Source organism: Nycticebus coucang, chromosome 6 (assembly GCF_027406575.1).
Source record: "Nycticebus coucang isolate mNycCou1 chromosome 6, mNycCou1.pri, whole genome shotgun sequence".
NCBI lineage: Eukaryota > Metazoa > Chordata > Mammalia > Primates > Lorisidae > Nycticebus > Nycticebus coucang.
The window spans coordinates 52370128-52391690 of record NC_069785.1 but is presented as its reverse complement, the minus strand read 5'-3'; the positions used below and the strand labels follow the sequence as shown (position 1 = coordinate 52391690).

Below are 21563 nucleotides of genomic sequence, written 5' to 3'. Positions count from 1 at the left end.
TAGCACAGTAGTTATGGTGCCAGCCACATACACCAAGCATGGCGGGTTCAAACCCGGCCTGGGCCAACTAAACAACTGCAATAACAACAAAATAGCCGGGGGTTGTGGTGGGCGCCTGTACTCCTAGCTACTTGGGAGGCTGAGGCAAGAGAATCGCTTAAGCCCAAGAGTTTGAGATTGCTGTGAGCTGTGACAGACAACACAGCACTCTAAGGAGGGTGATACAATGAGACTCTGTCTCAAAAAAAAAAAAAAAAAAAAAAGAATTATTTTAATGCTTAAAATATGTGAAAAAACAATGACTTGTGGCTGAATAATTTTTTCTTCTTTTTTTTGTAGAGAGTTTCACTTTATCGCTCTCGGTAGAGTGCTGTGGCGTCACACAGCTCACAGCAACCTCCAGCTCCTGGGCTCAGGTGATTCTCTTGCCTCAGCCTCCCGAGTAGCTGGGACTACAGGCGCCCACCACAACACCCGGCTATTTTTTTTTTTTTTTAATTTTAATTAATTAATTTATTTTTTTGTAGAGACAGAGTCTCACTTTATGGCCCTCAGCAGAGTGCCATGGCCTCACACAGCTCACAGCAACCTCCAACTCCTGGGCTTAAGTGATTCTCTTGCCTCAGCCTCCCGAGTAGCTGGGACTACAGGCGCCTGCCACAACGCCCGGCTATTTTTTGGTTGCAGTTTGGCCGGGGCCGGGTTTGAACTCGCCACCCTCGGTATATGGGGCCGGCGCCTTACCGACTGAGCCACAGGCGCCGCCCAACACCCGGCTATTTTTTTTGTTACAATTTGGCCAGGGCTGGGTTTGAACCTGCCACCCTCAATATATATGGGGCCATCATCCTACCCACTGAGCCACAGGCACGACCTGTGGCTGAATAATTTTCATAGAACTCTCATAATCTTTGCCTCTTAAACTTATGATCTAGTATATACTGTCCAAAGAGCAGATATTATGCATATTAGCAGAATATATACGTATTCTAAGATAAACTTAAGTGGTTCTCTAAGGAGGTTTTACTTTATTCATTTGATGGCGTCATTTTTCAAATAAACTTTAAATTAACTATCTAACTTGAAAAATATGGAAACAGGGCGGTGCTCAGTGAGTGAGGCACTGGCCCCATATACCGAGGGTGGCGGGTTCGAACCCGGCCCTAGCCAAACTGCAATAAAAAATAGCCAGGCATTGTGATGAGCACCTGTAGTCCCAGTTACTTGGGAAGCTGAGGCAAAAGAAATCTCCTAAGCCCAAGAGCTGGAGGTTACTGCGAGCTGTGACGCCATGGCACTCTACCCACGGCGAAAAAGTGAGACTCTGTCTCAAAAAAAGAAAGAAAGAAAAATATGGAAACAAAATAAATTTAATACATGAGTCACTCAAACTAGCAAAGGATTTATATACCTCTTGGTGCTTATTTTCTCTGGTTTAACTTCTGTCTTTTTATTGAGGTCTTTTAGTGAAGAACTGAGGTAGAGTTCTTTAGGAACTGAAGCCACAGCAGGCATGATGAAATCTTCACTTTTCTACTTTCACAATGGATGGTGTATTTCATTAAGAGTTCTTTCCTAAAACAAAACAAATACAAATAATTCTACTAATTTTCTTCATTAACCATAAGTGAACAATTAAATTAAGAGTTTGCTAACAGTATTAATTTTAAATTATCCTGAATATCTACTCTGGGTGTTCAACATATGATATCAATTAACAATTTAGTAATTTTTTTCAAATTTTTACTAACCAAGCTGAGCATGGTGGTTCATGCCTATCATCCCAGCACTTTTAGAATGTGAGGCAGGCCAGGCACGGTGGCTCACACCTGTAATCCCAGCACTCTGGGAGGCCACAATAGGCAGATTGCTTGAGCTTGTGGGTTCAAAACCAGCCTGAGCAAGAGCAAGACTCCATCTCTAAAAATAGCCATGCACTCAGGAGGCTATAGTCCCAACTATTTGCGAGGCTCACACAAAAGAATTGCTTGAGCCCAACAGTTTGAGGTTTCGGTGAGCTATGACGCCACAGCACTCAACCGGGGGCAACAAAGTGAGACTCTGTCTCAAAAAAAAAAAGTGAGGCAGAAGGACTGTCATATTGCCTTAAGTATTAGGCATCTTACTTGTCAGAGGACCTGGCAATAAGAAAGAATAATAAAAGCTTTTACATTTCTTTTCTGTTAAAACTGCAATAATCACAAGTAGAAGGAATTTTCATCTAGAAATATTTCCTTCTTGCACTGATGATACCAATTTATAAAAGGGAACTAACTGATGGTGAGGAAGCCATAGCAGTGCCACCTAATACAGAGATACAGACAAAAGAACATGTTTCTGTTTCTGGCAGAATATACCATACATTTTGGTTTACTCTGAAAAGGTCTACTAAAAACAAAAAAAATTAGCCAGCCACGGTCATACATGCCTAGTCCCAGCTACTGGGGAGAATGAGGCAGGAAGATTGCTTGAGAACAGGAATCTGATGTCGCTATGAGGTAGGCTGAGGCCATGGCACTTTAACACTGTATCCTGGTTGACAAGATCAAGATTCTGTTTAAAAAAACAATAACAATACACAAAAAACTGTTGGTTAATAAAATGATTAAATTAAATTAGGTAAGGAGATGGAGTCACATTATGAAGGACTTTTGAAGCCATCCAGAATTATGTTTTTTTTTTTTTTTTTTGTTGTTGCAGTTTGGCCGGGCTGGGTTTGAACCCGCCACCCTCAGCATATGGGGCGGGCGCCGCCATCCAGAATTATGTATATTTCATTCAGCAGCCAATAAAAAGCCAGTTTTTGATGGGAAAAATTGTATGTGAGAGTGGTCAACTTGGGGATATATAAGTTGGATTGGAAAGAAACGACAAGAGATACCACAGAAAAGATTCAGTATAAAGTCACTGCAGAATAAAACACAAAATGGCAGAAACATGCTTTGGTAATAGATTGAATCAGAGTGTCTTATTTCAGTCTCTCTCACACGCACGCAACCTTTTTACCCTGAAAAATGTGAAGAATGTAGTACTATTTTTTTTTTTTTTTTTGTAGAGACAGAGTCTCACTTTATGGCCCTTGGTAGAGTGCCGTGGCCTCACACAGCTCACAGCAACCTCCAACTCCTGGGCCCAAGCAATTCTCTTGCCTCAGCCTCCCAAGCAGCTGGGACTACAGGCGCCCGCCACAACGCCCAGTTATTTTTTGGTTGCAGTTTGGCCGGGGCCGGGTTTGAACCCGCCACCCTCAGTACATGGGGCCGGCGCCTTACCGACTGAGCCACAGGCGCCGCCCAGAATGTAGTACTATTAACAAAAAATAAATACTATAGTTTAAAAACTTATCAGTTTACAGCAGCATTTCTCAACCCTGCCACTACGGACATTTTGGACCTGATAAAACTTTGTTGTGGGAGACTGCTCTTTGTAGTCTAAGATGTTTAGCAGCAACACCCCTAGCTTCTACTCTCTAGGTGCCAGTAGTATCAATCCTTCCCCCTCAGATGTTACAACCAAAAATGTTTCTAGACATTGCCAAATGACCCCTGGAAGGCAACATTACTCCCATCTAAGAACCACCAATTTAGAAACATGTAGGTAGTTACACTGGGAATATGCTGAGGGTATGCTTAAAAGAACAATATTGAAAAAAAGATGTCTTATAGGTATGTAAATATTTAACTAGAAAGCAGGTTTACAAAGAGACCAGATATTAAGCTTGCTTAATAATAAATAATTAAGACATTAATTTTAAGACCAGGTGCAGTGGCTGGTTCATGCCTGTCACCGTAGCACTCTAAGGAACCGGCAGTTAGACTAAGAGTTTTACATTTCTTTCGAGGCAGCTTTATCGTTTAAGCTCAGGAGTTCAAAACCAGCCTGACCACGAGCAAGACTCCATCTCTATTAAAAACAGAAAAACTGGGTCAGCATCTGTGGCTCAAGTGGCTAAGGCACCAACCACATACACTTGAGCTGGCGGGTTCAAACTGGAGCCTGCCAAACAACGACAGCTGCAACCAAAAAATAGCCAAGTGTTGTGGCAGGCGCCTGCAGTCCCAGCTACTTGGGAGGCAGAGACAGGAGAACTGCTTAATCCCAGGAGTTGGAGGTTGCTCTGAGCTGTGATGCCATGGCACTCTACCCAGGGTGAAAGCTTGAGGCTCTGGCTCAAAAAACAAACAAACAACAAGAACAACAAAAAAAAAAAAACCAGAAAAACTAGCCCGTAGCACAGTGGTTATGGTACCAGCTACATACACCAAGACTGGCAGGTTCGAACCCAGCCCAGGTCAGCTAAAACAATGACAACTGCAATAAAAAATAGCCAGGTGTGGGTGGCGCCTGTGGCTCAAGGAGTAGGGCGCCCACCCCAAATGCCAGAGATGGCGTGTTCAAACCCAGCCCTGGCCAAAAAAAAAAAAAAAAAAATAGCCAGGCATTGTGGCAGACAAATGTAGTCCCAGCTACTTGGGAGGCTGAGGCAAGAGAATCACTTAAGCCCAAGAGTTGGCGGTTGCAGTGAGCTATGACACCACAGGACTCTACGGAGGGCGACATAATGAGACACTGTCTCAAAAAAGAAAAAAAAAACTGGTTCAGTGCCCATAGTTCAGCAGCTAGAGCACCAATCACGTACACAGAGCTGGCAGGTTCAAATCCAGCCCAGGCGTACCAAACAACAATGACAACTACAACCAAAAAATAGCCAGGCGTTGTGGTAGGCGCCTGATGTCCCAGCTACTTGGGAGGCTAAGGCAAGAGAATTGCTTAAGCCCAAGAGTTTGAGGTTGCTGTGAGCTATGAGGCCACAGCACTCTACCAAGGTCAACATAGTGAGACTCTTGTCTCAAAAAAAAAAGACATTAAAAGTCATTTTGATAATCCCTGTTGCTTTGAGAAGATAATGAAGTATTGATAACAAAATAATAGGGGTGGCGCCTGTGGCTCAGTTGGTAAGGCGCAGGCCCCATATACCGAGGGTGGCGGGTTCAAACCCGGCCCCGGCCAAACTGCAACAAAAAAAATAGCCGGGCGTTGTAGCGGGTGCCTGTAGTCCCAGCTACTCGGGAGGCTGAGGCAAGAGAATCGCTTAAGCCCAGGAGTTGGAGGTTGCTGTGAGCTGTGTGAGGCCACGGCACTCTACCGAGGGCCATAAAGTGAGACTCTGTCTCTACAAAAAAAAAAAAAAAAAAAAAAAATACACTATCTAGAATTGGTTTAAATACTACTATTTTCTTCTTCTGCCTCAGCCTCCCAAGTAGCTGGGACTACAGGTGTGCGCTGCCACATCTGGCTCATTTTTTATTTTTTGTAGAAATGAGGTCTCTGTCTTGTCAAGTGATTCTCCCACCCTGGCTTCCCAAAGTGCTAGGATTACAAGGTCAGTCACTGTGCCCAGCCATATTTTCTTCACTTTTAATTACATTTAAAAACTTGTATGATAATTTAAAAAATCACAGACATCATTTATTTAGTAACTAAAATCAGCAGAATGAATGAATCACCAAAGAAATAAGCCCTTGTTTTTCCACAGCTGACAAGTTACCTGATGAGCCCAAAATGGGGATGGGGGTCTAAGTAAAGATTCAGAAAAGAAAACGAGAGTCATTAAAATAAAAGAAAACCAGGTAAGTGCAATATCATAGAAACCAAGGAAAGAGAATTCCAAGGAACTTTTATACAGTTCTTAGAATTCAAAGAAGGAAAAAAAAAAAAACAGTAGAATAACTAGCACTAGTTCTGAAGAGTGACTATATAAACTGGCTTTAATTTAATGGTAAATATTTAGAATACCTGTTAGACACAAGAAACAGTTAGGAGCTATAGGATACAAAAAATATACCTCCTAAAAAAGTCTTCCTCTTAAGATGAAAGTATACAATGCTAATGGAAAGCAAAGAATGCTTAGTGCTGTAATATAGGCACTAGCAAACCATGCCAAAATCTGTTCATTTTTTTTTAAGAAGCACCATTCCGACAAACAAACAAAAGGGTAACTGTTTTCCAGAATAGATGTCCAGTTACATCTGTAACTTTAATCCATTTCTTATTTCTCCTCCCTTGTTATTTGCTTAATTTTTTTTAACAGATCCAAAATAGGCAAGTAGGGCACCAGATGATACTATGTACCCAAAAAACAAAGACATGGTTCTCAGTCCTAGTCCTACGTTAAAATCACCTAAACAATCACCTAAACAACGTTTAAAAAACACCCCTCCTAAATAGTTAAATCAGAATCTCTAGGGATGGGGCATATACACAGCTATTTTTATTTTTATTTCTTTTTTTTTGAGACAGAGCCTCAAGCTGTCACCCTGGGTACAGTGCTGTGGCATCACAGCTCACAGCAATCTCCAACTCCTGGGCTTAAGCGATTCTCTTGCCTCAGCCTCCCAAGTAGCTGGGACTACAGGCACACGCCACAACGCCCAGCTATTTTTTGTTGCAGCTATCAATGTTATTTGTCAGGCCCAGTATGGATTCAAACCCGCCACCTCAGTTATATGTGGCTGGCACCTTAGCTGCTTGAGCCACAGGCGCCGAGCCAACATAGGTATTTTTAAAGTCAGGTGAATTCTAATATGTAGTCAAGACTGAGAACCAGAAACATAACAATGGATGTAAATATGTTACTAGAAGCAACAAAACAATATGAAGATAACAATTCATTTCTAGCTGAAATCAGTATCTTAAATCATGTAATATCCAACATAGAAAAATCTTAAGAACTCATTCTCATTTTTATTTTTGGGGGGGACATTCTTTATTTGTTTTTTTTTTTATTAAATCATAGCTGTGTACATCAATATGATCATGGGGCACCATACACTTGTTTCATAGAATATTTGACATATTTTCATCTCATTAGTTGACATAGCCCTCCTGGCATTTTCTTAGTTACTTTGCCAAGACATTTACATTCCACATTTGCTAAGGCTCACATGTACCCCTGTAAAATGCACCACAGGTGTGATCCTTTCAATCCCCCTCCCTCTACCCACCTCGCCCCTCCCTCCCCACGCTTTCCCCCTTCCCCCTGTTCTTAGGTTATAGCTTGGTTATAGCTTTCATGTGAAAGTCCTAGGTTAGTTTCATAGTAGGGGTGAATACATTGGATATTTTTTCTTCCATTCTTGAGACACTTTACTATGTTCCAGCTCCATCCATGTAAACATGAAGGAGGTAAAGTCTCCATCTTTCTTCAAGGCTGCATAGTATTCCATGGTGTACATATACCACATTTTGTTAATCCATTCGTGGATCGATGGGCACTTGGGTTTTTTCCATGACTTAGCAATTATGAATAGGGCTGCAATAAAGATTCCGGTACAAATATCGTTGTTATGATGTGGCTTTTGGTCTTCTGGGTATATGCCCAGCAGAGGGATTACAGGATTGAATGGCAGATCTATTTTTAGATCTCTAAGTGTGCTCCATATATCTTTCCAAAAGGAATGTATTAGTTTGCATTCCCACCAGCAGTGCAAAAGTGTTCCCTTTTCTCCACATCCACGCCAACATCTCTGGTCTTGAGATTTTGTGGTATAGGCTAGTCTCACTGGAGTTAGATGATACCTCAAAGTAGTTTTGATTTGCATTTCTCTGATGATTAAAGATGATGAGCATTTTTTCATATGTCTGAAGGCCGCTCACCTGTCTTCTTCGGAGAAGTTTCTATTCAATTCTCTTGCCCAGCCTGTGATGGTATCCCTTGTTCTTTTCTTGCTAATGCATTTGAGTTCTCTGTGGATTTTGGTTATTAAACCTTTGTCAGAGACATAACCAGCAAATATCTTCTCCCATTCTGTGGGCTGTTTGCTTGCTTTACTTACTGTGTTCTTGGCTGTGCAGAAGCTTTTTAGTTTGATCAAGTCCCAAAAGTGTATTTTTGAAGCTGCTTCAATCGCCCGGGGGGTCCTTCTCATAAAAAACTCACCCAACCCAATTTCTTCAAGGGTTTTCCCTGCACTCTCTTCTAGTACTTTTATAGTTTCATGTCTTAAGTTTAGGTCTTTAATCCAGTAAGAGTCTATCTTGGTTAGTGGTGAAAGGTGTGGATCCAGTTTCGGTCTTCTACAGGTTGCCAGCCAGTTCACCCAGCACCATTTGTTAAATAGGGAATCTTCTCCCCACTGGATGTTTTTCATTGGCTTGTCAAAGATTAAATAACAGTAAGTAGCTGGGTTCATCTCTTGGTTCTCTATTCTGTTCCAGACATATACTTCCCTGTTTTTGTGCCAATACCATGCTGTTTTGATCACTATCGATTTGTAGTATAGTCTGAGGTCTGGTAGCGTAATTCCTCCTGCTTTGTTTTTATTTTTGAGTAATATCTTGGTTATTTGAGGTTTTTTTCTGATTCCATATAAAACGAAGTATTGTTTTTTCAAGATCTTTAAAGTATGACAGTGGAGCTTTAATAGGGATTGCGTTGAAGGTATATATTGCTTTGGGTAGTATGGATGTTTTAACAATGTTGATTCTTCCCAGCCATGAGCATGGTATGTTTTTCCATTTATTAACATTCTCGGCTATCTCTTTTCTTAGAGTTTCATAGTTCTTTTTATATAGATCTTTCACATCTTTTGTTAGATAAACTCCCAAATATTTCATCTTCTTTGGCATTACTGTGAATGGGATAGAGTCCTTAATTGTTTTTTCAGCTTGACTATTGTTGGTATATATAAAGGCTACTGATTTATGAATGTTGATTTTGCAACCTGAGACACTGCTGTATTCCTTGATCACTTCTAAGAGTTTTGTAGTAGAGTCCCTAGTGTTTTCCAGATATACAATCATATCATCTGCGAAGAGCAAAAGTTTGATCTCTTCTGACCCTATGTGGATGCCCTTGATTGCCTTTTCTTCCCTAATTGCGGTGGCTAAAACTTCCATTACAATGTTAAAAAGCAATGGAGACAACGGGCAGCCTTGTCTGGCTCCTGATCTATTGGAAATAATTCCAATTTAACTCCGTTCAATATGATATTGGCTGTCGGTTTGCTGTAGATGGCCTCTATTAGTTTAAGAAATGTCCCTTCTATACCAATTTTCTTAAGTGTTCTGATCATGAAGGGATGTTGGATGTTATCAAAAGCTTTTTCTGCATCGATTGAGAGGATCATATGATCTTTGTTTTTTACTTTATGTGCTGAATTACATTTATAGATTTACGTATACTGAACCAGCCTTGAGACCCTGGGATAAAGCCAACGTGATCATGATGTATGATTTGTTTGACATGTTGCTGGATTCTGTTTGTTAGGATCTTGTTGAATATTTTTGCGTCTATATTCATTAGTGATATTGGTCTATAATTTTCTTTTTTTGTTGGGTCTTTTCCTGGTTTGGGGATCAGGGTGATGTTTGCTTCATAGAACGTGTTGGGGAGTCTTCCTTCTTTTTCTACATTTTGGAACAGTTTGAGTAATACAGGTACTAATTCCTCTTTAAAGGTTTGGTAGAATTCTGATGTGAAACCATCTGGTCCCGGACTTTTCTTTTTGGCGAGGTTTTATATGGTTGATGTTATTTCTGAACTTGAAATGGGCCTGTTCAACATTTCCACTTGATTCTGGTTAAGTCTTGGAAGGTGACGAGCTTCCAAGTATTGGTCCATTTCCTTCAGATTTTCATATTTCTGAGAGTAAACTTTCTTGTAATATTCATTAAGGACTTTTTGGATTTCTGAGGAGTCTGTTGTTATTTCATCTTTGTCATTTCTGATTGAAGAGATTAGAGATTTTACTCTTTTTTTCCTGATTAGGTTGGCTAATGGTTTATTTTGTTGACCTTTTCAAAAAACCAGCTTTTTGATTTATTGATCTATTGTATTGTTCTTTTGTTTTCAATTTCATTTAGTTCTGCTCTGATTTTGGTTATTTCTTTTCTTCTACTGGGTTTGGGGTTGGAATGTTCTTCCTTTTCCAGTTGCTTGAGATGTCCCATTAAGTTGCTAACTTCCTCTCTTTCCATTCTCCTGAGGAAGGCTTGCAGCGCTATAAATTTCCCTCTTAGAACTGGTGTCCCAGAGGTTCTGATAGTTCGTGTCTTCATTGTCGTTTTGTTCCAAAAATTTGGCAATTTCCTTCTTGACCTCATCTCTGACCCAGCTATCGTTCAGCATGAGGTTATTTAACTCCATGTTTTTGTATGAGTATGTAGATTCCTGTTGTTACTCAGCTCAAGTTTTATTCCATGATGGTCCGAGAAGATGCATGGAATAACTTCTATTCCTTTAAATTTACTGAGGTTAGATTTGTGACCTAAGATGTGATCGATTTTGGAGTAAGTTCCGTGGGCTGATGAGAAGTATGTGTATTCAGTTTTGTTAGGATGAAATGTTCTGTAGATGTCTGCTAGATCTAAATGCTGGATGGTTAGATTTAAATCTAAAATTTTGTTACTCAGCTTTTTGTTGGAGGATCGATCCAGCACTGCCAAGGGAGTGTTAAAATCTCTGACTATTATGAAGCTGGAGGAAATCAAGTTGCTCATGTCTGTTAGAGTTTCTCTTATGAATTGAGGTGCATTCTGATTGGGTGCATAGATATTAATAATTGAAATCTCATCATATTGAGTATTACCCTTAACAAATATGAAGTGAGCATTCTTGTCCTTCCTTACTTTTGTTGGTTTAAAGCCTATTGTGTCTGCAAATAGAATTGCAACACCTGCTTTTTTCTGGTTACCATTTGCCTGAAATATGGATGACCATCCTTTCACCCTGAGTCTGTATTTGTCTTTTAAGATGTGACTCTTGTAAGCAACAGATATCCCGTCTGAGTTTTTGTATCCAGTCAGCTAACCTATGTCTCTTTAGAGGACAGTTTAAGCCATTCACATTAATGGAGATTATTGATAAGTTTGGTGAAATTTTGGGTATCGAGTTTTTCAAAAGTCCAGTGGACAATTTTAATCTTTTCGCCATTGTAGAAGTTGGAGTTTGATCAGGAGTTTCTGAGTGAGTTTACGTTTGTAGTAGAGGATTGGGTTGGTCATTATGGAGGATAGGTCTGAGAATATCCTGAAGAGATGGTTTGGTTGTGGCAAATTTCTTCAACATATGAATGTCGTTAAAGTATTTAATTTCTCCATCATAGATGAAACTCAGTTTAGCTGGGTACAAGATCCGGGGTTGAAAGTTATTTTGCTTTAGGAGATTAAAAGTCGATGACCACCCTCTTCTGGCTTGAAAAGTTTCAGCAGAGAGATCTGCAGTCATTCTAATGTTCTTACCTTTGTAGGTAATGGCTTTCTTTCGCCTGATAACCTTGAGAATTTTCTCCTTCATGTTGACTTTAGTGAAGCTAATTATGGTATGTCTGGGGGATGACTTATTGGGGTTGAAGCGTGCTAGAGTTCTGAAACTGTCTGCTATCTGAATTTCAGAATCTCCAGGCATGTCTGGAAAATTCTCTTTCATAATTTCATGCAGAAGGGCCTCTGTGCCCATCTATGCCACTTCATCGTTTTCCAGAACTCCTATTATTCGTATATTTGCCTTCTTTGAATTATCCCAGAGCTCTCTAAGAAAAAGATCCGTTTTGTTCTCCATTTCTCTTCCTCTTTGAGTGTTTGGGAGCATTCGAAGGCTTTATCTTCAATGTCAGAAATCCTTTCTTCTGCTTGGTCCATTCTGTTGTTGAGGGATTCTACTATATTTTTCATATCTTTAAGGGCTGCAAATTCTTGCTTCAGTGTATCTAAGTCTTTGGTGGTTTTGTCTTTAAATTCGTTAAATTCTTAAGACAACTTTTGAATTTCTCCTCGGATTCCTAATTCCATTTTATCAATCTTGTATGCAATCCAAATTCTGAATTTGATTTCTGACATGTCTGCCAGTTGTTTATGAATGGGATCTTCAATTACATCCACCATTTCTTTCCTTGGGGGGGTTGATCTATTCTGGTTATTCATGTTACCGGAGAGTTTCCGCTGATTCCGCCCCATGGTTGTTTTACTCCCTTTGATTTTTCCCCTAGGGTTTTATTGAGGGCCCATTCAGTGTTGTAGCCTGAGAGACTGGGGCCCTGTCTGGTGTGGTGGGGCTGAGTGGTTGTGACTTATTGTCAGCTGGCTTCTGTTTGACCTCAGTGAAGCACTTACTCTGGGTTGAAGTCTCAGTTCTCTGAGTCGGCCCTATCCTGGATGTTTTCAGGGTCTGTGAGTCACCTCAGGCAAATCCTATACTCAGGAGTGGCCTCCTCTGGTTGCCCAGGGAGGCAGGGGGTATGGCTTCAGCCGCCTCAGGGAGCTGCCGCTCTAATGTGGGTCTCCCCCAGTCTCACTCCTGTGTCCCAGAGTCAGGACCAACCAGCCACAGTTCGGGCACTGTCCACACCCCGACAAATCCCTCAAGAATCTGGACTCCCGGGGGACAGGCCTCCAAATCCCAGAGCGAGGGTGTGGTGGGGTGCTGGGAGCTCAGAGCCTCCGGCAGCAAGCTCACTCAATTTCTCCCAATCTTTGGCTCCACCACACTGCCAGAGCCCAAGCCTCCAGGCTTCAGAGTGAGGGCGGGGTGGGGGGAGCGGCTGGAGCCCAGAACCCCCGGGCAGCGAACAGACTCAGCTCCACCCAGTTCCTTGCCCAGCCACATGGCAGGCGCTCAAGTCTCCAGAGCACAGAGCGAGGCGGGGGGGGGGGGGGGGGGGGGGGAGGGGGGGAGGGGCGGGAGCGCCGGGAGCTCAGAGCCAGCAGGGCTCCGAGCCACAGGGAGCCCTGTTGACAGCGAGCAATTTCAGTTCCTCCCAGTCTCTCGCCAGGTTGTACCACAGCAGTTCAAGCCTTCAGGCTTCAGAGTGGGGGCGGGGTGGGGGGAGTGGCTGGAGCCCAGAACCGCCAGGCAGCGAACAGACTCAGCTCCACGCAGTTCCCTGCCCGGCCACACAGCAGGTGCTCAGGCCTCCAGAGCACAGAGCAAGGTTGGGGGGGGGCGCCGGGATCCCAAAGGCGGCAGGGGCTCCGAGCCGCAGGGAGCCCAGTTGGCAGCAAGCAAATTCAATTCTTCCTAGTCTCTTGCCCGGTTGTACCCCCACAGCTCAAGCCTTCAGGCTTCAGAGTGTGGGCGGGGTGGGGGGGAGCGGCTAGAGCCCAGAACCGCTGGGCAGCGAACAGAATCGGCTCCCCCAGTTCCCTGCCCGGCCACACAGCAGGCGCTCAGGTCTCCAGAGTACAGAGTGAGGGCAGGGGAGCGCCTGAAGCCCAGAGCCAGCAGGGGCTCCGAGCCGTAGGGAGCCCGGTCAACAGCGAGCAAATTCAGTTTCTCCCAGTCTCTCACCCGGTTGTACCGTCGCAGCACAAACCTTCAGGCTTCAGAGTGGGGGCGGGGTGGAGGGAGCGGTTGGAGCCCAGAACCCCTGGGCAGCGAAAAACAGACTCAGCTCCACCTGGCTCCCTGCCCAGTCACATGGCAGGCGCTCAGGTCTCCGGACCATAGAGCGAGGGCAAGGGGAGCACCAGGAGCTCAGAGCAGCAGGGAGCTCAGAGCAGCTGGTAGCGAGTTCGACTCAGTTATATGCCTGGTTGTATTGTTGCCCAAGGAGGGCTGCTGCATCTCGCCTCAGGGAAGCGCCACCCTGGTGAGGGTCTCCCTCTGCTGACTGTCCTCACCTCTCTCCCATGCCCCAGAATCAGCACTGACCAGCTGCAGCTCGGGGACTGTCCTCTCCCCTTTAGGAGTCACCCAAGAATCCGAACTCCTGGGGGACAGGCTTTTAAGACCTCAGAGAGAGTGGCGGGAAGTGCTGGGTGCTCAGAGTTGCCGGCAAAGGATATTTACAGATTTATACAGTTTTGTGCCTGGCAGGAGAACGCCTAGGCATCCTAGTAAGAGAGGTAGGTCCAGTTTGTAGTAGGTCTCTCCTGTGAAGTGTAGTGGGATGGCCTTTGATTTCTGCCCTTTTGTTTGTGGGGCCCTTAAGCCGATCAGGTGGGGGAGGGGGGACTCCCGTCCGCTTAGTGATGGGTTTTGTACCTTTTGTTTGCTTCCTTGTGGTCGCAGCTCTCCTCAGCGGGGTTGATGTACGTTCTTCAACTTTCTCGCTTGGTGTTGCTCAAATCCATAGGGTTACTTGCTAAATTTTCGTCCCCTAACTCTCCTTCAGGATGGGAGTCTCTGTGTAAAGCTGGCTTCAGTCTGCCATCTTCCCATCATCCTCTCATTCTCATTTTTAAAATCTTTTAATTGAGAAAGTAAAATCCTCCAGGATTCCCATCCCCATAACTTTTTTCAGAAATCACTGATTGATTTTGAAACTGGTATTATAATGTATAATAATTTCACTATATAAAAAAGACATACAAGTTTACATCATTGTTGGTATGTCTAAGAGAGTTTAATACAGTAATCTCCACTTATTTGCAGCTTTGCTTTCTGCAGTTTCAGTCACCTGCCATCAAGCAATATTAAATGGAAAATTATAAACAATTCAGAAATGTTCGATTGTGCACTGTCTCACTCCATCCAGCCTGGGGTGTGAATCATCTCTTTGTCTAGAGTACTCATAGTGTAGACCCCAGCCACCATCACAGCACTTTTGTTCAAATAACCCTTATATTACTTAATAAAGGTTCCAAATTGCAAGAGTAGTGATGCTGGCAATTTGGATATGCCAAAGAGAAGCTTTAAAGTGCTACTTTTTTTTTGTTGTTGTTGCAGTTGGGCCGGAGCCAGGTTTGAACCCACCACCCTCGGCATATGGGGCCAGCGCCCTACACGCTGAGCCACAGGCACCGCCCTAAAGTGCTACTTTTAAGTGAAAAGATGAAAATTCTCTTAAGGGAAGAAAATAAAATCATATGCTGAAATTGTTAAAATCTATGTTAAGAATGAATTTTCTATGAAATTGTGAGGAAGGAAAAAAGAACTTCATGCTAGTTTTGCCGTCACACCTCAAACTGCAAAAGTTATAGCCACAGTGTATGATAACTTTTGTTACAGTACATTGCTATAATTGTTCTATTTCATTACCGTGTTGTTCATCTCTTACTGTGCCTAATTTATAAATTAAACTTTATCATAGTTATATATGTACATAACATAGTTATGTATGTACATAGCAAATAGGATTTGGTACCGTGGTTTGGGGCAACTACTGGCCATCTTGGAATATATTCCCTGCAGATAAGGGAGGACTACTATACAGGATGTCCCAAAGTTACCCCTAAAGTCACCACACATAGGGAAAATGTAGTTAAATGGACCTTTATTTCTAAAATATTCATTACGCAATTTTACAAAGAGGTGGTTAACACATAAGAATATTTTGTAAACGTTGCTAAGTTGAAATATGTTGGTCAAGAGAGAAAAGGCTTAGTTAACAGTGACTTTATTCACTGTATAAGAGTTCTATTTTGGGCTTGGGACCTATGGCTCAAGCGGCTAAGGCGCCAGCCACATACACCTGAGCTGGTGGGTTCAAATCCAGCCTGGGCCCACCAAACAACAATGATGGCTGTAACCAAAAAATAGCCAGGCATTGTGGTGGGTGCCTGTGGTCCCAGCTACTTGGGAGGTGGAGGCAGGAGAATCGCTTAAGCCCAAGAGTTTGAGGTTGCTGTGAGCTGTGACGCCATAGCATTCTACTGAGGGCAACATAGTAAGACTCTGTCTCAAAATAAAAAAGTTTCCTTAATTATACTTCATTTTATTAGCATCTCCTATTTATGGGTTTTTGTTTTTCTTTCTTTCCTTTTTTTTTTTTTTTTTCTTTGAGACAGAGTTTTACTGTGTTTCCCAGGCTAGAATACCAGAACTTCAGCCTAGCTCAGGACAACCTCAAACTCCTGGGTTCAAGCTATCCTCCTCCTGCCACTGCCTCTGGAGAAACTGGACCACCGGTGCCTGCTTCAACACCTGGCTAATCTATTTTTAGTACAGATACTTAGGGGTCTTGCTCTTACTCACACTGACCAGTGTGAGCAATTTCCTTTTGAACTCCTGATCTCAAAAGATCTCCCCATCTCTGTTTTCCAGAGTGCCAGGATCAATGAAGTGAGCTACCTGCCTGGCCCAGCATCTCATATTTGAATGGATATTTTTCCCCTTTTATTAGAGTGTATTTTCATGTAGAAAACTTTACAATATAATGCTAGACATTTTATGAAAAAAATATAATGTGCTGGCTTCATTTTCCAACTGTCTACAAAAGCCATTTTAGCTCTTTCCCATTATGTTCACATTAATAAGCAAATACCCATAATGATTCATGAAGTTTGAGTAAATATACTTCAAAATTAAATGCTGGCTGGGCGCCTGTGGCTCAAGCAGCTAAGGCGCCAGCCACATACACCTGAGCTGGTGGGTTCGAATACAGCCCAGGCCCGCCAAACAACAATGACGGCTGCAACCAAAAAATAGCGGGGCATTGTGGCGGGCACCTGTGGTCCCAGCTACTTGGGAGGCGGAGGCAGGAGAATCGCTTGAGACCAGGAGTTAAAGGTTGCTGTGAGCTGTGATGCCACAGCACTCTACCCAGGGCGACAGCTTGAGGCTCTGTCTCAAAAAAAAAAAAAAAATCAGGATAAAAATTAAATGCTAGGGGAGGAAAGGTGGAGGGAGGGTAATTGGTGGGACCACACAGTGTTTTTTTGTTTTTTCTTAGAAACAGAGTCTCGGGCGGCGCCTGTGGCTCAAGGGGTAGGGCGCCGGTCCCATATACCGGAGGTGGCGGGTTCAAGCCCAGCCCGGCCAAAAAAAACCAAAAAAAAAAAAATAAAAAATAGAAACAGAGTCTCACTTTATCGCCCTCGGTAGAGTGCAGTGGTGTCACACAGCTCACAGCAACCTCCAACTCCTGGGCTTAGATTATTCTCTTGCCTCAGCCTCCACAGTAGCTGGGACTACAGGTGCCCCGCCACAACACCCGGCTATTTTTTTGTTGTTGTTGTTGCAGTTTGGCCGGGCGGGGTTTGAACCTGTCACCCTCGGTATATGGGGCTGCCGCCCTACAGACTGAGCCACAGGTGCCGCCCACCTACATGTTAAATCTACTAAGGGTAGAATATAAGCATCTGAACACAATAACTAAGAAAATGCAGTGAAGGCTATGTTAAACAGTTTGATAGAAGTATTTCAAATTGCATATAAAACCAGCACATTGTACCCCATAACTGCATTAATGTACACAGCTATGATTTAATAAAAAAATTTCTTTTATATTGGAGCACATGTTGCAATGGTAATATGTTAGATAATTGGGCTAAATAAAACATTATTCAAATTTTAAAAAATTAAATGCTAAAAAGGGACATTTAAAGTATTTTGTTAGTTTTCATGTGCTTTCTCAAAAAATACATGTGTGCAAAATTTCATTAATGAAAGGTATGTCTATTTTTTCCCCACTATGACAGGATCCTTACTATTGAATAGTAAAGACACATTGTGTCAGAAGAAAAGGAATACACATTACAAGGCAGAACATGATAAGGACATAAGACAACTGACATCACCTTTCAAATACTTCCTGGCCCAGTATCATGTTGCCATGAGAAACTTATCTAAATCCACCATGAATGACATTGAACAATGAATCTTACACAGAATCGGTCGAAATGCAAAATCTGCTTACATAGCAAAGCCGCAGAGCAAGCCTAAAACAGGAACACTTCCTTAACAATTACCACTAGGCATTTTTAATGGCTGCAGCAGGATATCTACAAAACTAAGAATGCTTTGCAGATTCAGAAAGAGTAAACATCTCTCAGTTGGGTATCGCTTTCATCGGAAACTCTCAAGAGATCTTCACAAATATTAAACTCCTTAGGCTCCGCAATACCTCTTAAGAGTCAGGTAAATATTTCGTTACTGATTAAGCGACTTGTTCAAGGTCACGGAAAGCACTAGAGGCAAGAAATAACCCAGGAGTGTGGTTTTTGGCTTTATGTGTAAGTGCACATCACTGCAATTCAGGGTTCTAACAATTTCCAAGGTGGAGTGGAGGTGAAATTAACTTGTCTCACAACTCCCGCACGTTTTAAGGGTGGGGTGGGGGATCTTCTATTTGAGGAAGTCTTTTTTTTTTTTTTTAACTCTGATGAACTTATGGGATCTTATACTTGAACTTTACTAAAAGCAAGTGTGACTGTGGCAGAGTAGGAACCGGGAAACAGTGATGAGCTGTAGTGAGGCCCGGCACTGTAAACCTCAGAATATCAAAAAATAGAAGAGAAGAGAGGTCAAAGTTGGGTCTGAGTGTCCAAAATAAGGGAAGAATGGTGAAGGCCACCTCCTAAGAACGAAAAACCACACGAAACTCGCTAGGCAACCCAAGACTCGAGGTTGGTCCCCTCCTCCACAAGCCGGTTGTTTTGGGCTTGTCCCACCCCTCTCCGCGGAAGGGCTCATCACCCGGGTGACCAGCAGCTGGTGAAAAAAAAGGAGGTTCACAGCAGACGAATTCCCAGGGAACAGAGGCCAGGGCCCAGACCCGCACTCACCGTGGCGCCGAACGCGCTGCGCTAACGCAGACCTCCTCGCCAAAGGCCCATCTCCCAGGAACCCGAGGGAGACTTAGCCTTCGCTATCCCCACGGAAGCCAACCCAGCTCATCCCCCTTTCCCGATATGCATTGCGTGGCGACGCGTCGCGTCCTCCGGACGTCACGGCGGGGCAGGGCTTTGCGTGTGCTTGTTGGGCTGCTCTGTACTCCCCGGCCCTTCCTCTACTGATGAGGGCAGTAGGGGAGGCTGATGGGGGGCTGAGGAGGGTGTTCCGGGTGGGCGGTGGCGGCGGCGGCGAAGGTGGCGAGGCTAGGACTGCCTTGAGCTGGGTGGAGTTAGTACGTCCGCCTCTTATTCCACCCCTTGAGGCTCGCATTTCCGGGTTGGAGCCAGGTCGCCTTGGTGTCACTTCGCGTCCTTCCCCTTGCTGCGGAGGAAGCAGGGCTTCTCTTCTCTAAACTACGTATTTTCCTCCCTAATTGGATATTAGGAAAAACTAGAAAAGGGATCTGAATCCCCTCACATTCTGGCTAAACATTCTCTGAAGCCAAGCCTCTGATCAAAAAACTGCTATGATCCTGAAAGGAATTTTACGTGTACATACAAAGTCGCTTAAAGGCCAAAATCTCACAATATAAGAGGTCTGAAATTTATCGCGAGCTGACTTAATGTACTCTATAAAAGAAAGATGATCAGATACTGCGATTATATGTAAACAAAGTTGCTTTGGACGGAGCTGCAGGCCATGGTTACTCGGGCAATCTGGGTATCTGACGGTACGGTCTAGTAAACGCCTTAAAATTTAAATGAAAAGTGCGCGCTATTTAAATGTTCAGTAAATATGAGATGACCAAATGAAAGCACCTCCAGGGGTCCTCAAACTGCGGCCTGTGGGCCACGTGAGGCGGTGTGATTGAATTTGTTCCCGTTTTTTCCACTTCAAAATAAGATATGTGCAGTGCGCATAGGAATTTGTTTATAGTGGGTTTTTTTTTTAAGGATAGTCCGGCCCTCCAAGGGTCTGAGGGACAGTGAATTGGCCCCCTGTTTAAAAAGTTTGAGGACGCCTGGTAGCCAAACAGAGCTTCACATATAGTTTCTTTTCGTTTTTTTTTTTTTAATTGTTAAATCATAGCTGTGTACATTAGTGCAATCAAGGGGTACAATGTGCTAGTTTCATATACAGTCTGAAATATTTAATGGGTACAGGCGAAACTTACTAAAGGCAGAATACAAATGTCTACATACAATAACAAAGAAAATACCATGAAGGCTACATTGCACATGTAGTTTCAATAAATGTTCATTTCCTTTCCATCACAATGAAACACCTGGAAAAATTAGTAAATTTTTTCCTTAGTTATGGAAAATTAGTAAATTTTCCATAACTAAGGAAAAAAGTTTATCCATCTTTTGTTGTTTTTGTTTGTTTTTATTGTTGAGACAGAGTCTCACTTTGTTACCCTGGGTAGAATGCGGTGGTGTCACAGCTCACAGCAATCACAGACTCCTGGGCTCAAGCGATCCTCTTGCCTCAGCCTCCGAAGTAGCTGGGACTACAGGCGCCTGCCACAACGTCCAGCTATTTTTCTGTTGCAGTTGTCATTGTTGTTCAGCTGGCCGGGGCTGGGTTTGAACCCGCCAGCCTTGGTCGTAACCACTGTGCTAGGGAGCTGAGCCTGTATCCATCTTTTGAGGGTGAGTTCTAGGAAAGGAACTTTTTTTTCCTGTTGAGCAACTTGATGAATTTGGCTGTGCAAAGAAAAACCTAGTGCTGGGCGGCGCCTGTGGCTCAGTCGGTAAGGTGCCGGCCCCATATACCGAGGGTGGCGGGTTCAAACCCGGCCCGGGCCAAACTGCAACCAAAAAAATAGCCGGGCGTTGTGGCCGGCGCCTGTAGTCCCAGCTACTCGGGAGGCTGAGGCAAGAGAATCGCTTAAGCCCAGGAGTTGGAGGTTGCTGTGAGCTGTGTGAGGCCACGGCACTCTACCGAGGGCCATACAGTGAGACTCTGTCTCTACAAAAAAAAAAAAAGAAAAACCTAGTGCTGACTTTCGGAATAGGAACCAAAGGAAGAGAGAATTTGAAGTGTTCTGACAGTCTAAGAGAGAAGAGGACAAAAATGTGTGAGGTGAAAGAAAAGGAGAAAAGCCATGGGAGTGAATTAACCAATGACAAAAAGTCTGTGATGTTAGGGGCCCAGAAAAGTTTTAATAGCTAGAATTCTATACTACTCCCCTAAAGTAGTTTTTGTTGCTTTGATGTAACTTCCCCATCCCAGCCCCCATGAGTGAAATTCTCTCACATCCCTAAAACTTCAGTCAAGTTTGCTGAAACACATGTTATTTGCATGGGTTTTTGTGAAAACTAAGAAAAAGTCCCACATGTGGGTCAACAGGTGCAAAAGAGAAACTAGGCACACCATGAAAAGATGATTTCAAAACTAAGCTAAAGTGGTAAAAGAAAAAACAGGAATATTTCCAGTTAATTCACACAAATCTTGGGGCAAGCTTTGGACTTTTCAATATTCATGGCATGAGAGTTCTTAAGGAACAGGAGCAGGAGCAGGGTTACCTAGGTAAAACCGTGCTTATTGAATTGTAAGTTCTGGCTATTTATTTATTTTTAAAATATGTAAGGCTTCACGAATTTGTGTGGCATCCTTGCAAAGGGGCCATGCTAATCTTCTCTATATCGTTCCAATTTTATCTGTGCTGCCAAAGTAAGCACTATTTATTTATTTTTATTTATTAGTATTATTATTAGTATTATTATTTTTTTGCAAAGTCTCATTCCTGTTGCCTAGGCTAGAGTGCCATGGCATCAGCCTAGCTCACAGTAACCTCAAACTCCTGGATTCAAGGCATCTTCCTGCCTTCCTTCAAGTAGCTGGGACTACACGTGCCTGCTAGTATGCCTGGCTAATCTTTCTATTCTCAGTAGAGACCTGGTCTTGTTCTTGCTCAGGCTGGTCTCAAACTCATGAACTCCAGGGATCCTCCCCACTTGGCCTCCTAGAATGCTAGAATTATAAGGGTGAGTCACGTCAGCTGGCCAACAATGGCTCTTTTTCAAACATATCTTGTAACAAATCAGGCAGTAGTATCTATAGTACC

At 43.2% G+C, this 21563-nt stretch overlaps 1 protein-coding gene and 1 non-coding gene across 3 annotated transcripts in view; both read right to left on the bottom strand.

The window, feature by feature from the left end:
• USP8 (ubiquitin specific peptidase 8) overlaps positions 1-18579 on the bottom strand; it is a 68725-nt gene extending 50146 nt beyond the window's left edge. The window contains exons 1-3 of one of the 2 annotated variants that reach the window (XM_053593318.1): positions 18445-18574; positions 2429-2553; positions 1412-1575 (exon numbers count right to left, since the gene is read on the bottom strand). In XM_053593318.1, the coding sequence (XP_053449293.1) occupies positions 1412-1515 (104 nt within the window). In that variant the 5' untranslated portion in view covers positions 1516-1575; positions 2429-2553; positions 18445-18574. Of the gene's footprint in view, positions 1-1411; positions 1576-2428; positions 2554-18444 lie in introns of both variants that reach the window. The other variant, XM_053593317.1, reaches the window with a different exon arrangement.
• Positions 18580-21073: 2494 nt separating this feature from the next.
• Positions 21074-21177, bottom strand: LOC128589391 (U6 spliceosomal RNA). Its single transcript, XR_008380983.1, has one exon. It is a non-coding gene; the product is annotated as a U6 spliceosomal RNA (small nuclear RNA).
• Positions 21178-21563: the final 386 nt, after the last annotated feature.